This window comes from Mesoplodon mirus (assembly GCF_964341445.2).
Source record: "Mesoplodon mirus genome assembly, chromosome: 4".
NCBI lineage: Eukaryota > Metazoa > Chordata > Mammalia > Artiodactyla > Ziphiidae > Mesoplodon > Mesoplodon mirus.
In genome coordinates, this window is record NC_138979.1 from 83,606,588 (window position 1) to 83,627,951 (window position 21,364).

At 36.2% G+C, this 21,364-nt stretch overlaps 1 protein-coding gene, 1 long non-coding RNA gene and 1 pseudogene across 4 annotated transcripts in view; 2 read left to right on the forward strand and 1 right to left on the reverse strand.

The window, feature by feature from the left end:
- LOC309803326 (ankyrin repeat domain-containing protein 26-like) overlaps positions 1-21,364 on the forward strand; it is a 361,186-nt pseudogene that overhangs the window by 180,859 nt on the left and 158,963 nt on the right. The window lies entirely within an intron of this gene.
- LOC309803322 (ankyrin repeat domain-containing protein 26-like) overlaps positions 1-21,364 on the reverse strand; it is a 138,971-nt gene that overhangs the window by 49,676 nt on the left and 67,931 nt on the right. The window contains exons 22-26 of the mRNA XM_082619393.1: positions 11,271-11,332; positions 8,120-8,213; positions 5,983-6,081; positions 5,337-5,365; positions 5,172-5,244 (exon numbers count right to left, since the gene is read on the reverse strand). Coding sequence (XP_082475519.1) covers positions 5,172-5,244; positions 5,337-5,365; positions 5,983-6,081; positions 8,120-8,213; positions 11,271-11,332 — 357 coding nt within the window. The remainder of the gene's footprint in view (positions 1-5,171; positions 5,245-5,336; positions 5,366-5,982; positions 6,082-8,119; positions 8,214-11,270; positions 11,333-21,364) is intronic.
- LOC309803327 lies at positions 13,166-20,830 on the forward strand. Of its 2 annotated transcripts, XR_014293925.1 has the most exons (5): positions 13,166-13,714; positions 14,843-14,955; positions 15,815-18,255; positions 18,348-19,153; positions 20,658-20,830. It is a non-coding gene; the product is annotated as an uncharacterized lncRNA (long non-coding RNA). The 2 variants fall into 2 exon arrangements; XR_014293924.1 differs by having other exon boundaries at positions 15,815-19,153.

Sequence of the window (21,364 nt, forward strand, 5' to 3'; positions counted from 1 at the left end):
TAAGTGGGAAACACAAGGGAAGAAAAGGACCTACAAAAACAAACCCAAAAGAATTAAGAAAATGGTCATAGGAACATACATATTGATAATTACCTTAAACGTGAATGGATTAAATGCTCCAACCAAAAGACACAGGCTTGCTGAATGGATACAAACACAAAACCCATATATATGCTGTCTACAAGAGCCCCACTTCAGACCTACGGACACATACAGACTGAAAGTGAGGGGATGGAAAAAGATATTCCATGCAAATGGAAATCAAAAGAAAGCTGGAGTAGCAATACGCATATCAGATAAAATAGACTTTAAAATAAAGAATGTTACAAAAGACAAGGAAGGACACTATATAATGATCAAGGGACCAATCCAAGAAGAATATATAACAATTATAAATATATATGCACCCAACATAGGACCACCTGAATATATAAGGCAACGGCTAACAGCTGTAAAAGAGGAAATCAACAGTAACACAATAATAGTGGGGGACTTTAACACCTCACTTGCACCAATGGACAGATCAGCCAAAATGTAAATAAATAAGGAAACAGAAGCTTTAAATGACACAATAGACCAGATAGATTTAATTGATATTCATAGGACATTCCATCCAAAAACAGCAGATTACACTTTCTTCTCAAGTGCGCACAGAACATTCTCCAGGATAAATCACATCTTGGGTCACAAACCAAGCCTCAGTAAATTTAAGAAAATTGAAATCATATCAAGCATCTTTTCTGACCACAACACTATGAGATTAGAAATGAATTACAGTGGAAAAACAAAAAATACACAAACACATGGAGGCTAAACAGTAAATTGCTAAATAACCAAGAGATCACTGAAGAAATCCAAGAGGAAATCAAAAAATACCTAGAGACAAATGACAATGAAAACACAACAATCCAAAACCTATGGGATGCAGCAAAAGCAGTCTTAAGAGGGAAGTTTATAGCTATACAAGCCTACCTCAAGAAACAAGAAAAATCTCAAATAAATAATCTAGCTTTATACCTAAAGGAACTAGAGAAAGAAGAACAAACAAAACCCAAAGTTAGCAGAAGGAAAGAAAACATACAGATCAGAGCAGAAATAAATGAAATAGACACAAAGAAAACAATAGCAAAGATCAATAAAACTAAAAGCTGGTTCTTTGAGAAGATAAACAAAATTGATAAACCATTAGCCAGACTCATCAAGAAAAAGAGGGAGAGGACTCAAATCAATAAAATTAGAAATGAAAAAGGAGAAGTTACAACAGACACCGCAGAAAGACAAAGCATCTTAAGAGACTACTACAAGCAACTCTATGCCAATAAAATGGACAACCTGGAAGAAATGGACAAATTCTTAGAAAGGTATAACCTTCCAAGACTGAACCAGGAGAAACAGAAAATATGAACAGACCAATCACAAGTAATGAAATTGAAGCTGTGATGAAAAATCTTCCAACAAACAAAAGTCCAGGAGCAGATGGCTTCACAGGCGAATTTTATCAAACATTTAGAGGAGAGCTAACACCCATCCTTCTCAAACTCTTCCAAAAAATTGCAGAGGAAGGAGCACTCCCAAACTCATTTTACGAGGCCACCATCACCCTGATACCAAAACCAGACAAAGATACGGCAAAAAAAGAAAATTACAGACCAATATCACTGATGACTATAGACGCAAAAATCCTCAACAAAATACTAGCAAACAAAATCCAACACTGCACTAAAAGGATCATACACCATGATCAACTGGGATTTATCCCAGGGATGCAAGGATTCTTCAATATACACAAATCAATCAATGTGATACACCATATTAACAAATTGAAGAAAAACCATATGATCATCTCAATAGATGCAGAAAAAGCTTTCAACAAAATTCAACACCAATTTATGATAAAAACTCTCCAGAAAGTGGGCATAGAGGGAACCTACCTCAACATAATAAAGGTCATATATTACAAACCCAGAGCAAACATCATTCTCAATGGTGAAAAACTGAAACCATTTCCTCTAAGATCAGGAACAAGACAAGGATGTCCACTCTCACCACTATTATTCAACATAGTTTTGGAAGTCCTAGCCTCAGCAATCAGAGAAGAAAAAGAAATAAAAGGAATATAAATTGCAAAAGAAGAAGTAAAACTGTCAGTGTTTACAGATAACATGATACCATACATAGAGAATCCTAAAGATGCCACCAGAAAACTACTAGAGCTAATCAAAGAATTTGGTAAAAGTGCGGGATGCAAAATTAATGCACCGAAATCTCTTGCATTCCTATACACTAATGATGAAAAATATGAAAGAGAAATTAAGGAAACACTCTCATTTACCATTGCAACAAAAAGAATAAAATACCTAGGAATAAACCCTCCTAGGGAGACAAAAGATCTGTATGCAGAAAAGTATAAGACACTGATGAAAGAAATTAAAGATGGTACCAACAGATGGAGAGATAAACCATGTTCTTGGATTGGAAGAATCAATATTGTGAAAATGACTATACTACCCAAAGCAATCTACAGATTCAATGCAATCCCTATCAAATTACCAATGGCATTTTTTACAGAACTAGAACAAAAAATCGTAAAATTTGTATGGAGACAAAAAAGACCCCGAATACCTAATGCAGTCTTGAGGGAAAAAAAAACGCAGATGGAGGAATTAGACTCCCTGACGTCAGGCTATATTACAAAGCTACAGTAATCAAGGCAATATGGTACTGGCAGAAAAACAGAAACATAGATCAATGGAACAAGATAGAAAGCCCAGAGGTAAACCCACACACCTATGGTCAACTAATCTATGACAAAGGAGGCAAGGACATACAATGGAGAAAGACAGTCTCTTCAATAAGTGGTGCTGGGAAAACTGGACAGATACATGGAAAGAATGATATTAGAACACTCCCTAACACCATACACAAAAATAAACTCAAAATAGATTAGAGACCTAAATGTAAGACTGGACACTATAAATCTCTTAGAGGAAAACATAGGAAGAACACTCTTTGACATTAATCACAGCAAGATCTTTTTTGATCCACCTCCTAGAGTAATGGAAATAAAAACAAAAATAAACAAATGGGACCTAGTGAAACTTCAAAGCTTTTGCACAGGAAAGGAAACCATAAACAAGATAAAAAGACAACCCTCAGAATGGGAGAAAATATTTGCAAACAAATCAACGGACAAAGGATTAATCTCCAAAACATATAAACAGCTCATGCAGCTCAATATTAAAAAAACAAACAACCCAATCCAAAAATGGGCAGAAGACCTAGATAGACAGTTCTCCAAAGAAGACATACAGATGGCCAAGAAGCACATGAAAAGCTGTTCAACATCACTAATTATTAGAGAAATACAAATCAAAACTAGAATGAGGTATCACCTCACACCAGTTAGAATGGGCTTCATCAGAAAATGTACAAACAACAAAGGCTGGACAGGGTATGGAGAAAAGAGAACCCTCTTGCACTGTTGGTGGGAATGTAACTGATACAGCCACTATGCAGAACAGTATGGAGGTTCCTTAAAAAACTAAAAATAGAATTACCATATGATCCAGCAATCCCACTACTGGGCATATACCCAGAGAAAACCATAATTCAAAAAGACACATGCACCCCAATGTTCACTGCAGCACTATTTACCGTAGGCAGGTCATGGACGCAACCTAAATGCCCATCGACAGACGAATGGATAAAGAAGATGGGGTACATATATACAATGGAATATTACTCAGCCATAAAAAAGGAATGAAATTGGGTCATTTGTTGAGACGTGGATGGATCCAGAGACTGTCATACAGAGTGAAGTAAGTCAGAAAGAGAAAAACAAATATCGTATATTAACGCATATATGTGGAACCTAGAAAAATGGTACAGATGAACTGGTTTGCAGGGCAGAAATTGAGGCACAGTTGTAGAAAACAAACGTATGGACACCAAGGAGGGAAAACCGCAGGGCGTTGGGGATGGTGGTGGGATGAATTGGGAGATTGGGAATGACATGTATACACTGATGTGTATAAAATTGATGACTAATAAGAACCTGCTGTATACATTAAAAAAAAGACAAATCAAAGAAGAAAGCAAGAAATGTAAAAGTGAAAGTTTAAAGCCTGTTTCATCACAAGCGTCCCTTTATCATTTCACATCCATGAGCTCTGTAAATGGTTTAAAACAGTGGTTCTCAAGTGTCACCTGAGCATCCCTGGAGTCCCAAGACTCAACCGTTCAAGGGGTCCAAGAGGTCAAAACTATTTTCACAATAACAGTAAACGTTATTTCCATTCTCATTCTGTTTTAAGTGTACAGAGCAGTTTTCCAGAGACAAGATATGTGATAACGTCATACTTCTAATGGCTAATAGAATGTATGATTGTGTGTGCTTGTATTTTAAATTTTTCAGTTTTATTTTCCAATACAGTAAACATCAGTAGATACAACCTACTTAAACAAAAGTTCCTTGGGATTCTCAATAATTTTTAAAAGTATAAAAGGATCCTATATATCTGCATCATAAAAAATAACAAACAAATAAATAAAAGGATCTTAAAGCCCAAAACGTTCAGAATTACTGTTTTACAAGATTGTGTCTATCAAATCGTCATTAAGGTATGATTACTTTCCCCCACTTTTAATAATCAAAGACCACACACACGCACACACACACACACACACACACACACAGAGTCTGCTAATCAAAACATCTGGTTGGTTTAAGCTCATCCGTGTAACACCACTAAAATGAAATAATTAAATTTGAAATACAATTGACATGTTAGCAAGTGAAGCTTTACTCTAGGTTAAGGTCAGAATTCAAATAAGCATTTTATAAAACTGGAAAAATCTTAGAATCTAATAATTAACCTCTGAGAATCCCTAAGAAGTACAGAGATTCCTAACTGAGAACTTTAGGGTATTGAAACGTACATAGAAACATCTGAGTTAAAGCTTACATTTTAAAAATATCTTTTTCTTATGCTTGTAAATATCTTTTTTTCAAAACATGGATACCAACAATAACATGTGCCTTATTTATGTCAAATCCTTCAATTAAACTTGCAAAAACAAAAGAAAAAAGAATTAGGAATATGAAGGCTGTGAGCGTTTCAAATATTTTAGTGTACCTCTTTCCAGAGTGAAATTTGCACTGCAAAATTTACCTGATCTGGCTGTTTGTAAATCCTTCATTCCTACTGCTTTATTAGGAACAGAATCTTTCACTCCAACTGCAGGCTGAATGGGTTTTGAAACAAGTTGATTAATAAATAATGTACATTTGATACAATCTGTAGTTAATAATTCAAGACAAAAATATAAGTTTTTACCTTCAAGTGAGGATATTTTTCAGGAGAATCTAAAAGGCAAAAGGGACATAGAATCAATTACACGTAACTATGAAAGCCAACTATATATTCATGCAGTTAGTACTGAGCAGAACCCTCATGCTTGGCCTTGGCAGTGAATACTTTAGGTTTTGGTGTTTTGTTTCTTGGGGGAAGTTAGGACTGCAACAAGACAGACATATGAATCCACTATAGATACTGAAGAAAAAATAGGAGTACAGGTTTAACAAAACATGCAGTTAAGATTTCAAAAGGAAGATTATGTTCCAAAAGCCTTTATAAAATAGAAAAATGCACATGTACCAATGTGAACATGCTGATTGATGAGGAGAAAAGTGATCTTTAATCAGAGCAACAAATCATGACCCCGAGAAGGTAAATGTGAAAGCTGATGGTAAAATGCAACAGCACATCTTGAATGCAATACAGCAGCATCATTTACACCGTTATACTACAGGTATTTATCATGTTCTTCAGTTTGTCCTGTAATTTAGGAAGTGCACAGTTGGGATGACAGTTCAGCTGAATGTATAATTCATTTCTCATCAGAGAAAGGGTTATGAACTGATCAGCTTGGATATACACTTGTAGAATAATAGTTCATAAAAATATTCATGTTTTTCCATACCCATGTGGGCTACTGGTATGCCTACATTTCTTGGATCCTCTAGTTTAGTCATCTTAAAGTTTCTCGATCCACTCATGCAAGAAGGTATATAAGGCACATCTAAGAAATAACGTATTATAAGTTTTCAACATCGAAGTACGATTATCAAAAGGGAAAAAGTAAATTTTACTGCCACAGAATTATTAGATATTAAAAATCTTTCATATTTCAAAATCAGTGTAGTATTTACTGAAAATAACAATTCTAGCATTTAGGGAATGAACCCTATTAATTTCTTTTGTTTCCAAAATTAGTTTGGTTCAGTATATCATGCTAATGTTTAAAAGGATTTTTGTGAAACAATTATCATCAAAAAATTAGCTATCTTAGGGACTCCCCTGGCGGTCCAGTGGTGAAGACCCCATGCTTCTACTGCAGGAGGCACGGGTTCAATCCCTGGTCGGGGAAATTAAGATCCCACATGCCAAGCCAAGCAGCCAAAAAAAAAAAACCACAAACCTATCTTAAAAAAACAAAAAACAGCCAATGCTTCCATATTCAAATTAATCTCATTTGAATAACACATACCAACACAACATATATCTTTGATGCCTGATAGTTAGAAGGAGGAGCTGGGGTTTACCTCAATTCTAGCACCCACTCCTGCTTCCAGTATTCTCTGGAGCAGCAATGACCTAACCTTGTTTCAGTGTAAATACACTGAAGTCATCTAACGAGAGTTCTCTCAAGTTTCCTCATCACCTCCACAATCACCTCCCTAACACCCTTCTTTCCCCCCTCTTTCCTTTCACTATATTCTTTCCTCTTCAAAGGTAGTCTCTGGATCTGTGGTCTTAATTCTCTCCCTTTGACATTCTTTTTATGGATCATCCCCACCACTTCTTTTTTCCTCTTTGCTTAGCAGTGGCACCTTACATCTATAAGTTCTACTTCAACGCTTTGCTACCCTCTGGCTATAAACACACTCAGAAAGAAAAACAAAATAATACTCTTCCTTGATCCTGTTCTGTCTTGAACTATCCAGTGGCTCCTCTTCCAGATTTCTCTCAATGCAAGCCTACACCCTTGCTACTCTGAGAGCTTGTCAGAAATGCACAATCCCAGACCTGCTGCTCAGCATGTGCACTTTTCACAAGGTCCCCAGGGGACTAATTAAAATTTGAGAAACTCTGGCCTATCAGTCTGCTTCTACATTCCCACAGTAAGAGTGGGAAAGCTTTGCTGTTCGTCTCTGACAAGTTTCGGTGCTGGAAGCTCACTTCAAATTTGTCTCACGTTTCAAATACTCTTCTCTTCCCTTTTCTAAAGACCTATTTTACTTTGCCCCCGTCCTCCACAGACCCCTGCTTCCTTTTCCTTCATTTACTCCCTGTAACCTCTGCCTCTCTCATTCTTTAGTCCTTCTTTCCTCTTCCTCATTTCCCGACTTTCCTTAGGTTGTAGAGTACCTTGAAACGGAACTAATAATTTAGCTCCTTAAAGGGGACTCTCAATTTAATCTGTGGCTGACACCAGATAAGATACACAGCTTCCCTCCTTTTCTCATCTTTTTCCTCACTATGCATTTGACAGGTGATTTTCCTTTTTTTTTTTTTGCATCAACAGTGTTATGTTTTTTTAATAGTTTTCAGAATATAAGCTGCGTAGCTTTTTAGAATAAAAAATGATATAACTTCAGGTACATGCTTTAGGACACTTGGTTAAACAACAAGCAAACTGTGTCTTTGAGGACCACCTCAAAAGGGTGGCACAGTTCACAGTGTAACTTGGTAACAGACATGGAGATAGATGATTATATCATGGCATGTTGTCTACAAAAGAACATCTGGACACTCAGAGCTTAAATAGAACACACCACACAGTTAGGTATTCAAGCACTGCTTTTTGGCCAAATAAAAACTGCCTAAAAACTGCTGATGGATTTTTGACAAGAAAAAAAGATGTAGCTGCTTAGTTCTTCTGATACAGCACTTCTTTTCCAGAATGAGACAGGCTCAGTTCAACTTGAAATCAGTGTGAGGAATGATACTTCCTCTTAACCGACAGGTGATTTTCTTTGGCTATTAGAATATATCAGAATTCCCATTTTAAATCAACATGCTGTCAAATGACTTTTTCATAAAAATATAGTTCTTACCTTCTACTTGTCCATTTAATATATTTTTTCCTCTTTGACCTGCAGCTCCAGATAAATGATCAACATACTTCTCTGGAAGTCTCTCAGAGATACTCTGTTAAAATTGATATTAATAATGAGTTGCATAAAGCTTTCCTAATCCCCTTCTAATAGCTGGAAATACCCTACTTTTTAAAAATTTCCTACTTTACAAGCAATTAGATTTAAAAATAAGAGAAGCATGCATTGAAAACCCAAACACTGAAATAGAAAACTTCATATACACTCTCTAGATCAAGTCTATCTTTTATCCTCATTTGGCTACTGACTCTGTAAACTGAGCATGGAAAGCCAGAGGAATTATTTTCACAGACAAAAAATGTGCCTGACTTACAGGCACATTTCAGCAAAGAATTAACTTCAAAACACCTAACTCTACTTTACATTCATTGTCAAAAGAAGAGAGTATTTTTAAAAAATATGTGTTTAAATAACTGCTTTAATAAGTACCCTTGCTATAAATTTAAAATATTTCTAAAGACAGAAATTTTTAGTATTAAAATAATATACTTGGCATGAAAAGAAACCATGAAGTATTTCATGTTGAGCATAAACAGAACACTGTAGAAGATGCTTCATTTAGGTAAACAAGGGCTTATAAGAATCTGTAATTTGATAAAATTTTTATTGATAGGAAAAATAGTTGAATAAAATAGCGAAGTAGTAATAAAAACTGTTATGTTTAAATAATAGGAGAAAATTTAAATATAGTTATGCAACTCTTCAAAAAAGTACAGCAAGCTTTAATAAGGGAAGAATAAGAACTTTTATTTATTAAGCATCTAAATGTGCCAAGCTTTTCTTATGCACATTTTATTTTCTACATACAACAACAATGATAAAAGTGATTGTAAGGACAGTTACCCCACTTCCTGTTTCCTGGTCCTTCCAAGATGCGAGAGTGTAATGATGGGATCCGCTGCTCTCTTTGTCCAGAATGTCCCTCTCCTGGACCCTGACATGACTGGCTCTTTCCCATCCTCCCCTTGGTAGCTTTTCTCACATGCAGATCTTTTCTGACTACCTAAATTCCACTCCCACTCCCATCCCCATCCTAACTACAAACTCTCTCAATGTTGTCTAACGTAACATTCTCCATTTTCTTTGTCTCTCACTGTTGTGGCCTCTCCCGTTGAGGAGCACAGGCTCTGGACGCGCAGGCTTAGCGGCCATGGCTCACGAGCCCAGCCGGTCTGCGGTACGTGGGATCTTCCCGGACCGGGGAACGAACCTGTATCCCCTGCATCGGCAGGTGGACTCTCAACCACTGCGCCACCAGGGAAGCTCTCTCCATTTTCTTTACATGAAGGACTTAACAGTGACTTATAAAGGATTCCTGTTGGGTTTTATGTTCCCACCACTACAGCCTTACCCCTCAATTGGTACAGTCAGTGTCTAACTGCCCAGCATATAGTTGGTATTCAATAACAGGAATTTATTTAAGAACAAAACATTTAAAATGTTGAGTGGACTTCAAGTACCAAAGCACTTGATACCTATAGGAGATCTCCGATAACAGTCTATATAGAAACTTAACATACCCCAAGCTAGAAATCCACATGCCCGTTCTAATTTTCCTATTCTTAACACTACTGTCATTTTATTGTCCTTCAGGTTTTAAAAAAGTGCCCCAGCATTTAGTGAGTCACTAATTGCCACTGTGACCATTTTTTATTAGTTTCTGCTTTATAACAAAGTGAATCAGTCATACATATACATCTGTTCCCACATCCCTTCCCTCATGCAGCTCCCTCCCTCCCACCCTCCCCATCCCACCCCTCCAGGCAGTCACAAAGCACCGAGCTGATCTCCCTGTGCTCTGCGGCTGCTTCCCACTATCTATCTACCTTACGTTTGGTAGTGTATATATGTCCATGCACTGTGATCATTTTTGTCTTACATTTCTATAGCACCCTTTACAGTTTACAAGGTGTGTTCACAGCTCTTACCACATCTGTTCCCTACACCTACCTGACAAGTGGGTACCAGTACCATTTTTACGAAGGACGTCACTGACGCTCAACCAGGGTAGACAAGTTTTTCCGAGATCCCACAGCTCGTGACAGAACCAGGATGCTACCATGTCTTTTGACTTTAAACACAGTGCTGTATCACTGCAGCAGCTGCCTAGGTCTAACAGATCAGGCCCTTCTTATCTCTTTCCATAGCTGTCACCTTACAACAGGTCATCATTACTTTATATTTACGTTACTTCAAGTATGGCTGCCATAAAGGTACTCAACGCACACTAGTTTATCCAAAATGGTGTGTACTTATTAAAACATCGCTAAACCAAACTGTTGTTATTATAACGCCACATACTTATTATTCCCCATTCTTTTGCTTCTCTTGAAACGTTCCTTGCAGATCTATTTGAAAATCCAAATGTACTAATACTTTCAAGTCTCAGGCACTATCTTTTTCAGGTCTAAGTGGTAAAAAACTACATTTCAACCTGTTTCTCTCTGAACCTCACTAGGAGTTTTACACATCCATATGTACCAAAGAAACATACATTTGCTTGGGAGACTGGGACTGACAGATACACCCTACTATATATAAAATAGATCAATAATAAGGACCTCCTGTATAGCACAGAGAACTCTACTGAATACTCTGTAATGGCCTATATGGGGAAGGAATCGAAAAAAGAGTGGATATATGTATAACTGATTCACTTTGCTGTATATCTGAAAGTAACACAACATTGTAAATCAACTAGACTCCAACAAAAATTTTTTAAAAAAAGAAAAGAAAAAAGAAACATACATTTGGCCATAGGCTGACCTGGAATAATGCTTCAGTTTTTAGATAAATTTAACTTCAGAACCCAAACTGATTCCTTATGACTTCTAAGCCTTGGTTTTTGCTCTGTGCTACACTGGTTTCATTAGGTGAATCTTGCAAATTAACAAAAGTGCACTATGTGGTAGTTATTATACTTAGCACACAATTATTTAATTAATTACAGGTTAAAAATGTAAGGAAAAAATTTTGAAGGGCAAATGCAAAGGTGAGAAAGTAAAGTCAAAGCACCCCCCCTTTATGTTTTAACATCATTCAGTGCTTATATTTTAAAATAAAAAATAATAATAATAATAGAAGACAGTACCTCAGAATCCCAAGGTGATTCTATACCTTCCTCTTCTCCTAATCCTAATGCTGACATCATATCTGTAAAATGCAGCCACAGATACATTAATGAGAACATTTACTACTATGAATTTTAAATACATATATGTCTATCTCTATCCACAAATATTTAAATAAAATAACGTAGCAGAAAAGAATTTCAGAGGGTTGAGGCATTTTCAGGAAGAAAAAGTTGGTAGTAGTTGGGATACTTCTGAAGAAACGGAGCAAAAGAAACATACTTAAAAAGAAATGAAAAAAAAAAAAAGGGCTTCACTGGTGGTGCAGTGGTTGAGGGTCTGCCTGCTGATGCAGGGGACACGGGTTCGTGCCCCGGTCCGGAAAGATCCCACATGCCGCGGAGCGGCTGGGCCCGTGAGCCATGGCCGCTGAGCCTGCGCATCCGGAGCCTGTGCTCCGCAACGGGAGAGGCCATAACAGTGAGAGGCCTGCGTACGGCAAAAAAAAAAAAAAAAAAAAGTCAAATTGTTATGATCTGTTTGCTCCTATGGAGCACGTTCAATATCAGTATCATTTTCTTTTTCTCCAATTTCTGGATTTGTTGCTCCTTCCTATAAAAACAAAACAAAACAAACACCTCATTCCAGAAAACATCATATTCATTCATTTGGTCATTCAATCAATCAGTAAGACCACAAACATTTACTGGATCTGTCAAATCATAGGCACTATCCTGGGAGAAAAGCTGGAAATATAAATAGAAGACCGATTCTGCTCTGTAGTCCAGGAGAGCTACATGAAAACAAGTAAGAACAGCAAAGTATCATTCAAAAGCTCTACAACTGATGTGAACAGAGTACAGGAAGGGCACACAGGAAAGAGGAGTCAGCTGTATCTGGGTAGCTCAGGAAATGCTGCAAAGACAGGTCTGTGTCTTAAAAGACACACACAGTGTAGAGCGGGGATGTGAAGGGGATTCTAGAAAAGGCAGCCTGAGCAAAAGGACGAGGCGTGAAACAACATAACAAGTCACGTGGAAAACTAGAATACAGTTACCGGGAATGGCATGGAGAGACAAAACTGGAGGATCAGAGCCAAACCAAAAAAAGCAAGTGTCCTCCTAGAACATGAACTTTCTCCTTCATGTGATGGGGATCCACTACATAAGTAGAGGTGTTACATCTTCACAAATATATTTTAGAAAGGTCACTCTGGCAGCAACGTAAAGATGAACATCAGGGGAGCAAAACTAGAAAAGAGCATTTCAAAATTATAAGTGAGAAAGTAATAGGAAATGAAAAATGGTAAGCAGGTAGAAAATACTGAACTTGATGAGCAACAGGATGTGGTGATTTCAGGGAGGGATGGAGTCCAGGATTTTTCCTGCTTTGGTATTTCAGTGATGTTATCTACTAGGATGGGGAAGACAGATGACAGAGTAGCTTACAAAGAGTCAGGAAAGAGGAAGGCATCAGGGACAATGTCTTCAGTTTGGGGCATAACAAATTTGAGGCACCCAGGGGACTTAGAAGAAAGATTTGGATAAGTGCATTTGGATTAGTAATAGATAAACTTATTCAGGAAAAGCATATGATGTTAAGATAAATATCTGTAAAATATACTAACCTGGTATAATTAAATGATGCAAACCTATGCAGAGTTCTGAACTTTTGAAAATATAAACAAGACTGGGGAAGAAAACTATGAGATTCAATTTTTCGATTATATATTGCAACATTTGTTTAAGGATATAAAATATACTCTTTCACGAATATGTGCAAATATTCCTTTCCTGGATATTATAGCAATAAGGATTTTTAAGTTTAATGAAAAGATTTAATTGTAAAACACCAACTCAAGAGACTACAAGAACACTCCTTTTCAAAAATTAATCTGAAAAGACAAGTTTGAAATTGTAGAAGAGAATGTTTATGTGATTATGGAATTATAAGGCATTTTTAAGTACTACTATGATGTACGAAAGAAATATAAAACCCTATTTTGAGTGTTGCTGTAGATCAAAAAATTGTTTCTTAAAGTCATATAAGACATTCTGGAAGTCTAGGAGCAAATAATTTGAATTGGTAAACTTGAAAATGTTTTTCAAAAATTAGTCGGGGACTCAAGCTTTTTGTGTCAGGTCATCTCTTCCTAACTAGAAAAACTATTATGAAGGTATGTAACCACAGATGACCTGGTGATTTATTATTAACACTTTTATTGAAGTGCACTGGCATTTTAAGAAAACAATTAGAGATGCCTTATCATTTTGGGCATTAAAAAGATCAATCCCTTTTCTTTGCTGTTAGTAAGATTAACGATAAACAGTTTTGCATAGAACATTTCTACATGTGTGCTGTTTTAATTTTCAATGAAAAGGTCCTTTTTTTTTTATAATAGTTTTAAGCCCAACGAAGGAGTTATCATCATAGGAGCCACAAACTTCCCAGAGGCATTAGATAAGTAAGTATTAAAATTTTTGTGATATATTCTAGAATAGTGATGAACTTTAAAAATATTGTGCTAAGTGAAGGAAACCCATCACAAAACATCACATATTATATGATTGCTTTTATATGAAATGTCTAGAATAAGCAGATCCATAGCAACAGAAAGGAATTTAGTGGTTGCCAGAGGTTAGGGAAAATGGGGAATAACTGCCAGTAGATTTGGGGTTGCTTTCAGCTGGAGAAGAGAGGGAGGGGGTAAAAATTCTCTAAAATTAGATTGTGGTGATGGTTGGGCAACTCTGAATATATTAAAAACCACTGGGTTACACTACCAAACGTAAAATAGATAGCTAGTGGGAAGCAGCGGCACAGCACAGGGAGATCAGCTCGGTGCTTTGTGACCACCTAGAGGGGTGGGATAGGGAGGGTGGCAGGGAGGGAGATGCAAGAGGGAGGGGATATGGGGACATATGTATATGTATAACTGATTCACTTTGTTATACAGCAGAAAATAACACAACATTGTAAAGCAAATTATACTCCAACAATGATGTTAAAAAAAAACAACACTGGGTTTTCGACTTCAAATTCTATGATATGAAAATTGTATCTCAGTAAAGCTGCTAAAAGAATCTGCTCACAACTTAAACATCACAAAGCTTTCGGGTGGGGGGTAGAGAGGATTTTTAGAATAAAATTTACTATAGTTTAAAAGTTTTATTGGTTTTATTATATAGAAGTTATTCATACTTTCATTTGATCTAATAGTTGGTTCTTGCCTAAGACTCTAGTTTAACATTTTGTACTTAATAGCAGTAAGATGGATGTGTAGCTCTCATAATAGATTGCTGTAGAATTATTTATTCCTTGACTGGCTGACTTGCATGTCTTTGTCTCTGAAGGGCTGTATGCTATCTAGATGCACACATTTATCTATATGAACCTTTGTTCTGCCTTCTGGTTATTGAAACTGTTCTTTGAGCCACGTTTTATAAGGAACTAATCTGAATATTTATGTTCAAAATAAATATTGGTTGCCACTGTCTTTCCATCTTCTCTTTAGGATGTCTGTCCTGTTTAACTTGACCTTCAGCACAGTCAGCTTATTAATTTATATTTTCTTTTTGTATTCTCCCTTTAGCGCCTTAATACGTCCTGGTCGTTTTGACATGCAGGTTACAGTTCCCAGGCCAGATGTAAAAGGTCGAACAGAAATCTTGAAGTGGTATCTCAATAAGATAAAGTTTGATCAGTGTAAGTCTTAATTCGACGATACAGACATTATCTCCATAAAATGGTAATATATCAATCCACCCTGTTTGTGGTCCTTACTCAGGATGTCTTAAAAGACAAATTCCTTTAAATGTCTATTTTTCTCTCCTCTTGTTTGTCCATAAAGTCCATTTCTCAATGAACGTGTGTCCAGAGATTCTGTCATTTTGAATCCCGATTCTAAAGAAAGTTTTCTTTTGAGTACTTAGATAATACTTGATGAAATCTATGTATAAATGTTTCTTTAGATGAATGTAAAATATAAAATCATATAAAAAGCACCTGTATATTATGAGCATAGTACCTCATGATATAGTCACTTTGGGGCCAAAAGAGGGGAAGCAGACTATAAAACAAAACACATGGAAATATTATGGAACTACCTGAGTAATAAAAGCAGCTATTAAAGCTGCAGTATTTTCAAAGATACCTGAATCAATTCTTAAAACCAAATATGTTTCCGATAATAAGGGGGGCTTTTATGTCCAAAGTTATTTCAAGATGAAATTCTGAAAACAAAACGTCTATGAATGTGCTTTTTCAGTTTGTGGTTAGGCCATAATTAAAGGTTTGTAAATCGTTATCTGGCAACTCTACCTTTCTCTGTTTATCACAAAGTTATTTAAATATAATAACTTTTGTGATTTGTCCCAATGACAATTTTAATGGTGTGTTTACTAGCAGTTTTGGCTTTTTCCCCTTAGAATTTAGTGAAGTAAGCTTTTGTAAAATTACAGCTCATGATGGCTATCTTCTTTTTTCTTTTGCAATGTGAGTTCTTTATGAAGAGCTTTTTATTAGCTCTTCTGAAATTTTAATATTGTGTCCTGTCTGCATATAGCTGTTGATCCAGAAATCATAGCTCGAGGTACTGTTGGCTTTTCTGGAGCAGAGTTGGAGAATCTTGTGAACCAAGCTGCTTTAAAGGCAGCTGTTGATGGAAAAGAAGTGGTAACCATGACGGAACTAGAGTTCTCCAAAGATAAAATCCTAATGGGTAGGTTTTCTTTTTTTTCATTTTTTCCCTATCTTATACTGTTCATTATGTTAGACAAAAAATTCTTTTTTTAAAAAATTGCCACTTGATAATTTTTGGTTTGGTGGTAATTCACTCTGTTTTTTTTTAAAAAATTATTTATTTATTTATTGGCTGCATTGGGTCTTCGTTGCTGCATGCGGGCTTTCTCTAGTTGCGGCGAGCGGGGGCTACTCTTCATTGTGGTGCATGGGCTTCTCATTGTGGTGGCTTCTCATGGAACATGGGCTCTAGGTGCGTGGGCTTCAGTAGTTGTGGCTTATGGGCTCTAGAACTCAGGCTCAGTAGCTGTGGCGCATGGGCTTAGTTGCTCCGCGGCATGTGGAGTCTTCTTGGACCAGAGCTCGAACCCGTGTCCCCTGCATTGGCAGGCGGATTCTTAACCACTGCGCCACCGGGGAAGTCCGAGAAAAAACTCTTAATTTTGAGAGAAAGTTTATAAAAAAGAAAGGTATAGAAACATGCAAATATATACTCTAACAGAGCAACACAGTTTGGCCTGTTACAGAACAAATATATTATAAATTATATTACACTCTTTGGGGGGCATGAGTGCCCATGTCTTTCCTCTTGTCTGATATTGCTGATAAAAGAATAGTTAATTTTACTGTTTTTCAGAATTTAATTTTTACTTTAAATCTTGAATTGCCTTCAAAACAGGTTAGTTATGATATTCCTGTTAAATTAGAAGTTTATTTTCTAGAAATAGAATACAGCTTTTCCTTTTGATATAAGGATTAAGATGATAGTTTTTACAGTTTGGTTTTCAGTTGACAAATTATGGTTTACATGTGTTGTAGAGTGGAATCTACTCATTTTTTAAACTTTCAAACTTTTAAAATATTTATTAATGATATTAAATCATATGACTCTAAGAATGACTTTGAGACAAAGGAGCTTCATTCATTTAAATATACCTTCTTAATGGAGTATTTTACTTAAGTAAATTTTTATTCTTAGAGCCTGAGCGTAGAAGTGTGGAAATTGATAACAAAAACAAAACAATCACAGCGTATCATGAATCTGGTCACGCTATTATTGCATATTACACTAAAGATGCTATGCCTATCAACAAAGCTACAATCATGCCACGAGGGCCAACACTTGGACATGTATCTTTAGTTTTTCTTTTCTTTCAAATAGCGCTCCCCAGGAGCTTATGTAGGAAATTGCTGATGGAAACATTTCAAAAGAAAATTCAGCTACTTCCTAGGTGTGTTGATACTTTCTTCTTTAACTTCCTCAACTGTCTTGAAATCAGACATACTTGTGAAATTTACCTGCTAATAAAGGATATCCTTAATATTTCAGATAATATATTTACATTATGAAATGTAATTCAGGAATGACAGCAAAATATAATTCTTAAATATGTAGTTGCTCTTTTCCCCTCGAAAGAAATTATGTATCATAGTGACTGGTTCAATAGTTTTTCTAAGTTTTTTCTCATTGAGTACAAGTTTCATTTTCATATCTCTCTAATTATAGACGTTTATTTTTATTTATTTATGTTTTAAATTTTATTTTTGGCTGCGTTGGGTCTTCTTTGCTGCACGCGGGCTTTCTCTAGTGGAAGCGAGAGGGGGCTGCTCTTCATTGCAGTGCGTGGGCTTCTCATTGCGGTGGCTTCTCTTGTTGCAGAGCACAGGCTCTAGGCGTGCGGGCCTCAGTAGTTGTGATACATGGGCTCAGTGGTTGTGGCTTGCAGGCTCTAGAGCACGGGCCCAGTAGTTGTGGCGCACAGGCTGAGTTGCTCCGCGGCATGTGGGATCTTCCCAGACCAGGGCTCGAACCGTGTCCCCTGCATTGGCAGGCAGATTCTTAACCACTGCACCACCAGGGACGTCCCTATAGACGTTTTAAACATTTTTGTGCAACGAGGGACAAACAGTTGTATTGCAGCATTAACTACTTACTATTTATAAACTGCACTTTTGCTTTCCTCATTTTATACATAGCTGGTTTGGTAATCAATCACCATGACCATCTCTATTAAATGCCGCTGAGCTTTCAGCATCATGGTATTAAGTAAGGTCATGAGAGACAAATGATAATTCAGGTTATTAATGTAAGTGTTTCAAAACTGTGTCTGAATTTTTTCTGTTTTTCAATTGTCTGGGTGTACCTGTTGCCTGAAAATGATCGACGGAACGAAACTAGAGCTCAGCTTCTTGCTCAGATGGACGTCAGTATGGGAGGAAGAGTGGCAGAGGAACTTATATTTGGAGCTGATCATATTACAACAGGTTGGCTGTAAAGAATAGCTTTGGTTCAAATTGTGTTTGTTGGTTTAAAGATTTTTTTTAACCTGAGTTTTATGTATATTTCAAAATTTCAGGTGCTTCCAGTGATTTTGATAATGCAACCCAAATAGCAAAGCAGATCGTCACCACATTTGGAATGAGTGAAAAGGTAATGGCTAATTTTAATCCTTCCTCATGTATCAAATGTTGATGTGCCAAGTGTCTCTTTGTGAGAGAGGATTCTCATTATAAATTGATAGATTTTCCCCTGTCTCATTCCAAATGGATTTAACAAAGCTGACTCTAAACTAAATGTCATTTTCTGAGAAATGTAACATACTCTTTCCATTCCAGCTGCTCAAACAGTAAGAGTTATTACTTCATGAATTAACCAAATGATAATATAAATTCTTTAGCTTTTTTATTCATATGACATCGAAGACCTACTTGTTGAGCTTGCTTACTTTGCCCTTTCCACATACTTCACGTTCCTACATTATCACTGTGGCTCCATAAAGCAATTCCAGTACTCTGTGAATTGTGGATTTCTGGACTAGAATAGCTGCTAAGGTTTTCTAAGAAGGTACTCAGAACGATACTTAGGATTTAAAATTTTCTCTCTTGTTCACACTTTTTAGTATTATACTTTCAGAAGAATAATGAAGTTTTTTTGCCCTCAAGGGCATTTTTATATTGTATTTTTTCCTTGCCCCCATGATATTTATTTTCTTATGTATAGGATAGTACTTCCTCTGTTACATACATTAGTGTTGGAGGTTTTTCTGTTGGATTTCTTTCTTTTCATTGATTTTAGCTTGGAGTTATGACCTACAGTGATACAGGGAAACTGAGTCCAGAAACTCAATCTGCTATTGAACAGGAAACCAGAATCCGTCTGAGGGTAATGATCTTTTTTTAAATGTTTATTTATCTATTTAGTCAAAATGTGCCTAAATATTTGAGTGCTTGCAAAAAAACTAAAGTTCCTCTGTTTTATAAAGTTAATAGGTGCACCGGTGCTGCCGTGATTAAATATGTCATAGACTGGATTTTTGACATAGACTGGAACCCCTGATCATAGACTGGATCTTTATTTTATTCTGGCCATAGGCTAAGAACAATTTATATATATATATATATATATATATACATATATATATATGTATATATGTATATATATATATATATACACACACACACACACACACACATATGTATATATATATTTTTTAAAATAAATTTATTTATTTTATTTTTGGCTGCATTGGGTCTTTGTTGCTACATGTGGGCTTTCTCTAGTTGCAGCGAGCAGGGGCTGCTCTTCATTACGGTGGCTTCTCTTGTTGCTGAGCATGGGCTCTAGGGCACGGGCTTCAGTGGCTGTGGTGCGGGGCTTCAGTGGTTGTGGCACACGGGCTTAGTTGCTTCGCGGCATGTGGGATCTTCCCGGACCAGGGATTGAACCCGTGTCCCCTGCATTGGCAGGCGGATTCTTAACCACTGTGCCACTAGGGAAGCCCAGAACAATTTACATTGTGATTTAAATATTCAGTTCTTCTTTAGCTGATATATTTCTAATATTTTATGTATTTTCTTTAATTTGATTATTTTACTTGGACATGGTTATGCTCAAAATGTCTAGTAATTGTATTGTGTTTATATGACCTGTGCTTCTTGGTGTTGGTAAATTCACTTTTACATTTTCCACCCAATTTTATAAGGACAAAAATATAATTCGCTAGTAAAATATTGGCATAAACATTGTACAGGCGAATATGACACTGCCAAAAATGAACTGTTATTACTGCCGTTATTCATAAGCTGATAAACTTAATTCAGACTCACCTTTGGAAAGAGAGTTGAAGGATTTAAATGAAAAGTTCAAGGTGGGTTGCAAAAAAAAATCAAATGTATGGAAGTCAGGGATCACCTCTAATGATACTGTGTTACAGTATTGAGAGGTGAGTGTGTTACCAAGTAAAAGAATGGAAATTATATCTTTTCTGGCCATTCTAGATTGAGTAAATTGGTGAAATCTCAAGAGGCAAAAGGAGCAAACTCCCTTTCCTTTTAGCACGTATACTGAAAAGAGAAATAGATTTCTGTGTTCACAGACCTTATTTAGAAAGCAGATGAGTACAGTGTATACTTTTATTTCTTAAGTAGCTTTTTGTTTAAGTAGTCCTCAGTTATCTCTATGATAGACTTTGAGGTTAAAAATGTAACATTTGAAAGTATGAAAGAGTTATCTTTAGGGAACCAAGCTTTTAAATGCATTTATCTTTCATAACTAGAAGTCAATAGATTTTATAGTTTTTTTAGGGTGCATAAAGGCTTTTTATCTCATTGAGGGTTTGTGCTTCTCCTAAGGTTTCTGCCTCTTACATATCTGCTTTGTTTTTCAGGATTCGTATGAGCGAGCAAAACATATCTTGAAGACTCATGCAAAAGAGCACAAGAATCTAGCAGAAGCTTTACTGACCTATGAGACTTTGGATGTCAAAGAGGTTCAGATTGTTCTTGAGGGGAAGAAATTGGATGTGAGATGATAGCTCTTGATGCATTGTTGGTTTTATTGCAAGACCATAGTAGCACTGCAGTAGTCGTATTTTGCAACACTTTTCTCCCATTCTTGGTATCACTCAAGGGTGTGAAACACTTTGTCAGTCTTTTGTCACATTTATCTAATTTTGATTATTCTCATGATGGACACCTACTGCAAACAGCAATTTACCAAAGAAAATAAAGAACTATCAGGATTGAAAACAGCTTGTTTGAGAAATGTCAATCAGTTATTAAGTTGAAAATAAGTAATGATTTTATGGTTGGTTACAGTGCTAGATGTGAATAGAAATTGTGCCTTTAGCTCTTGGGAAGTATTTTTACTTAGGAAAATACAATTCTTGAAGGACTGTCTTTATTTCTAGATAGTACCACTTATCTTTGATAAAGAAATGATGCTATTTGGCTATTGGTAAATCATATTTCTACATACATCAGTGGAAACTTCATTAAGATGCACTTAATTATGATCTAGATTGACCATATATAAAGTGTTTTTTTAAAAATCTAAGAGTAGAGAATTGTGAACCTACAGATACAATCGGAATTT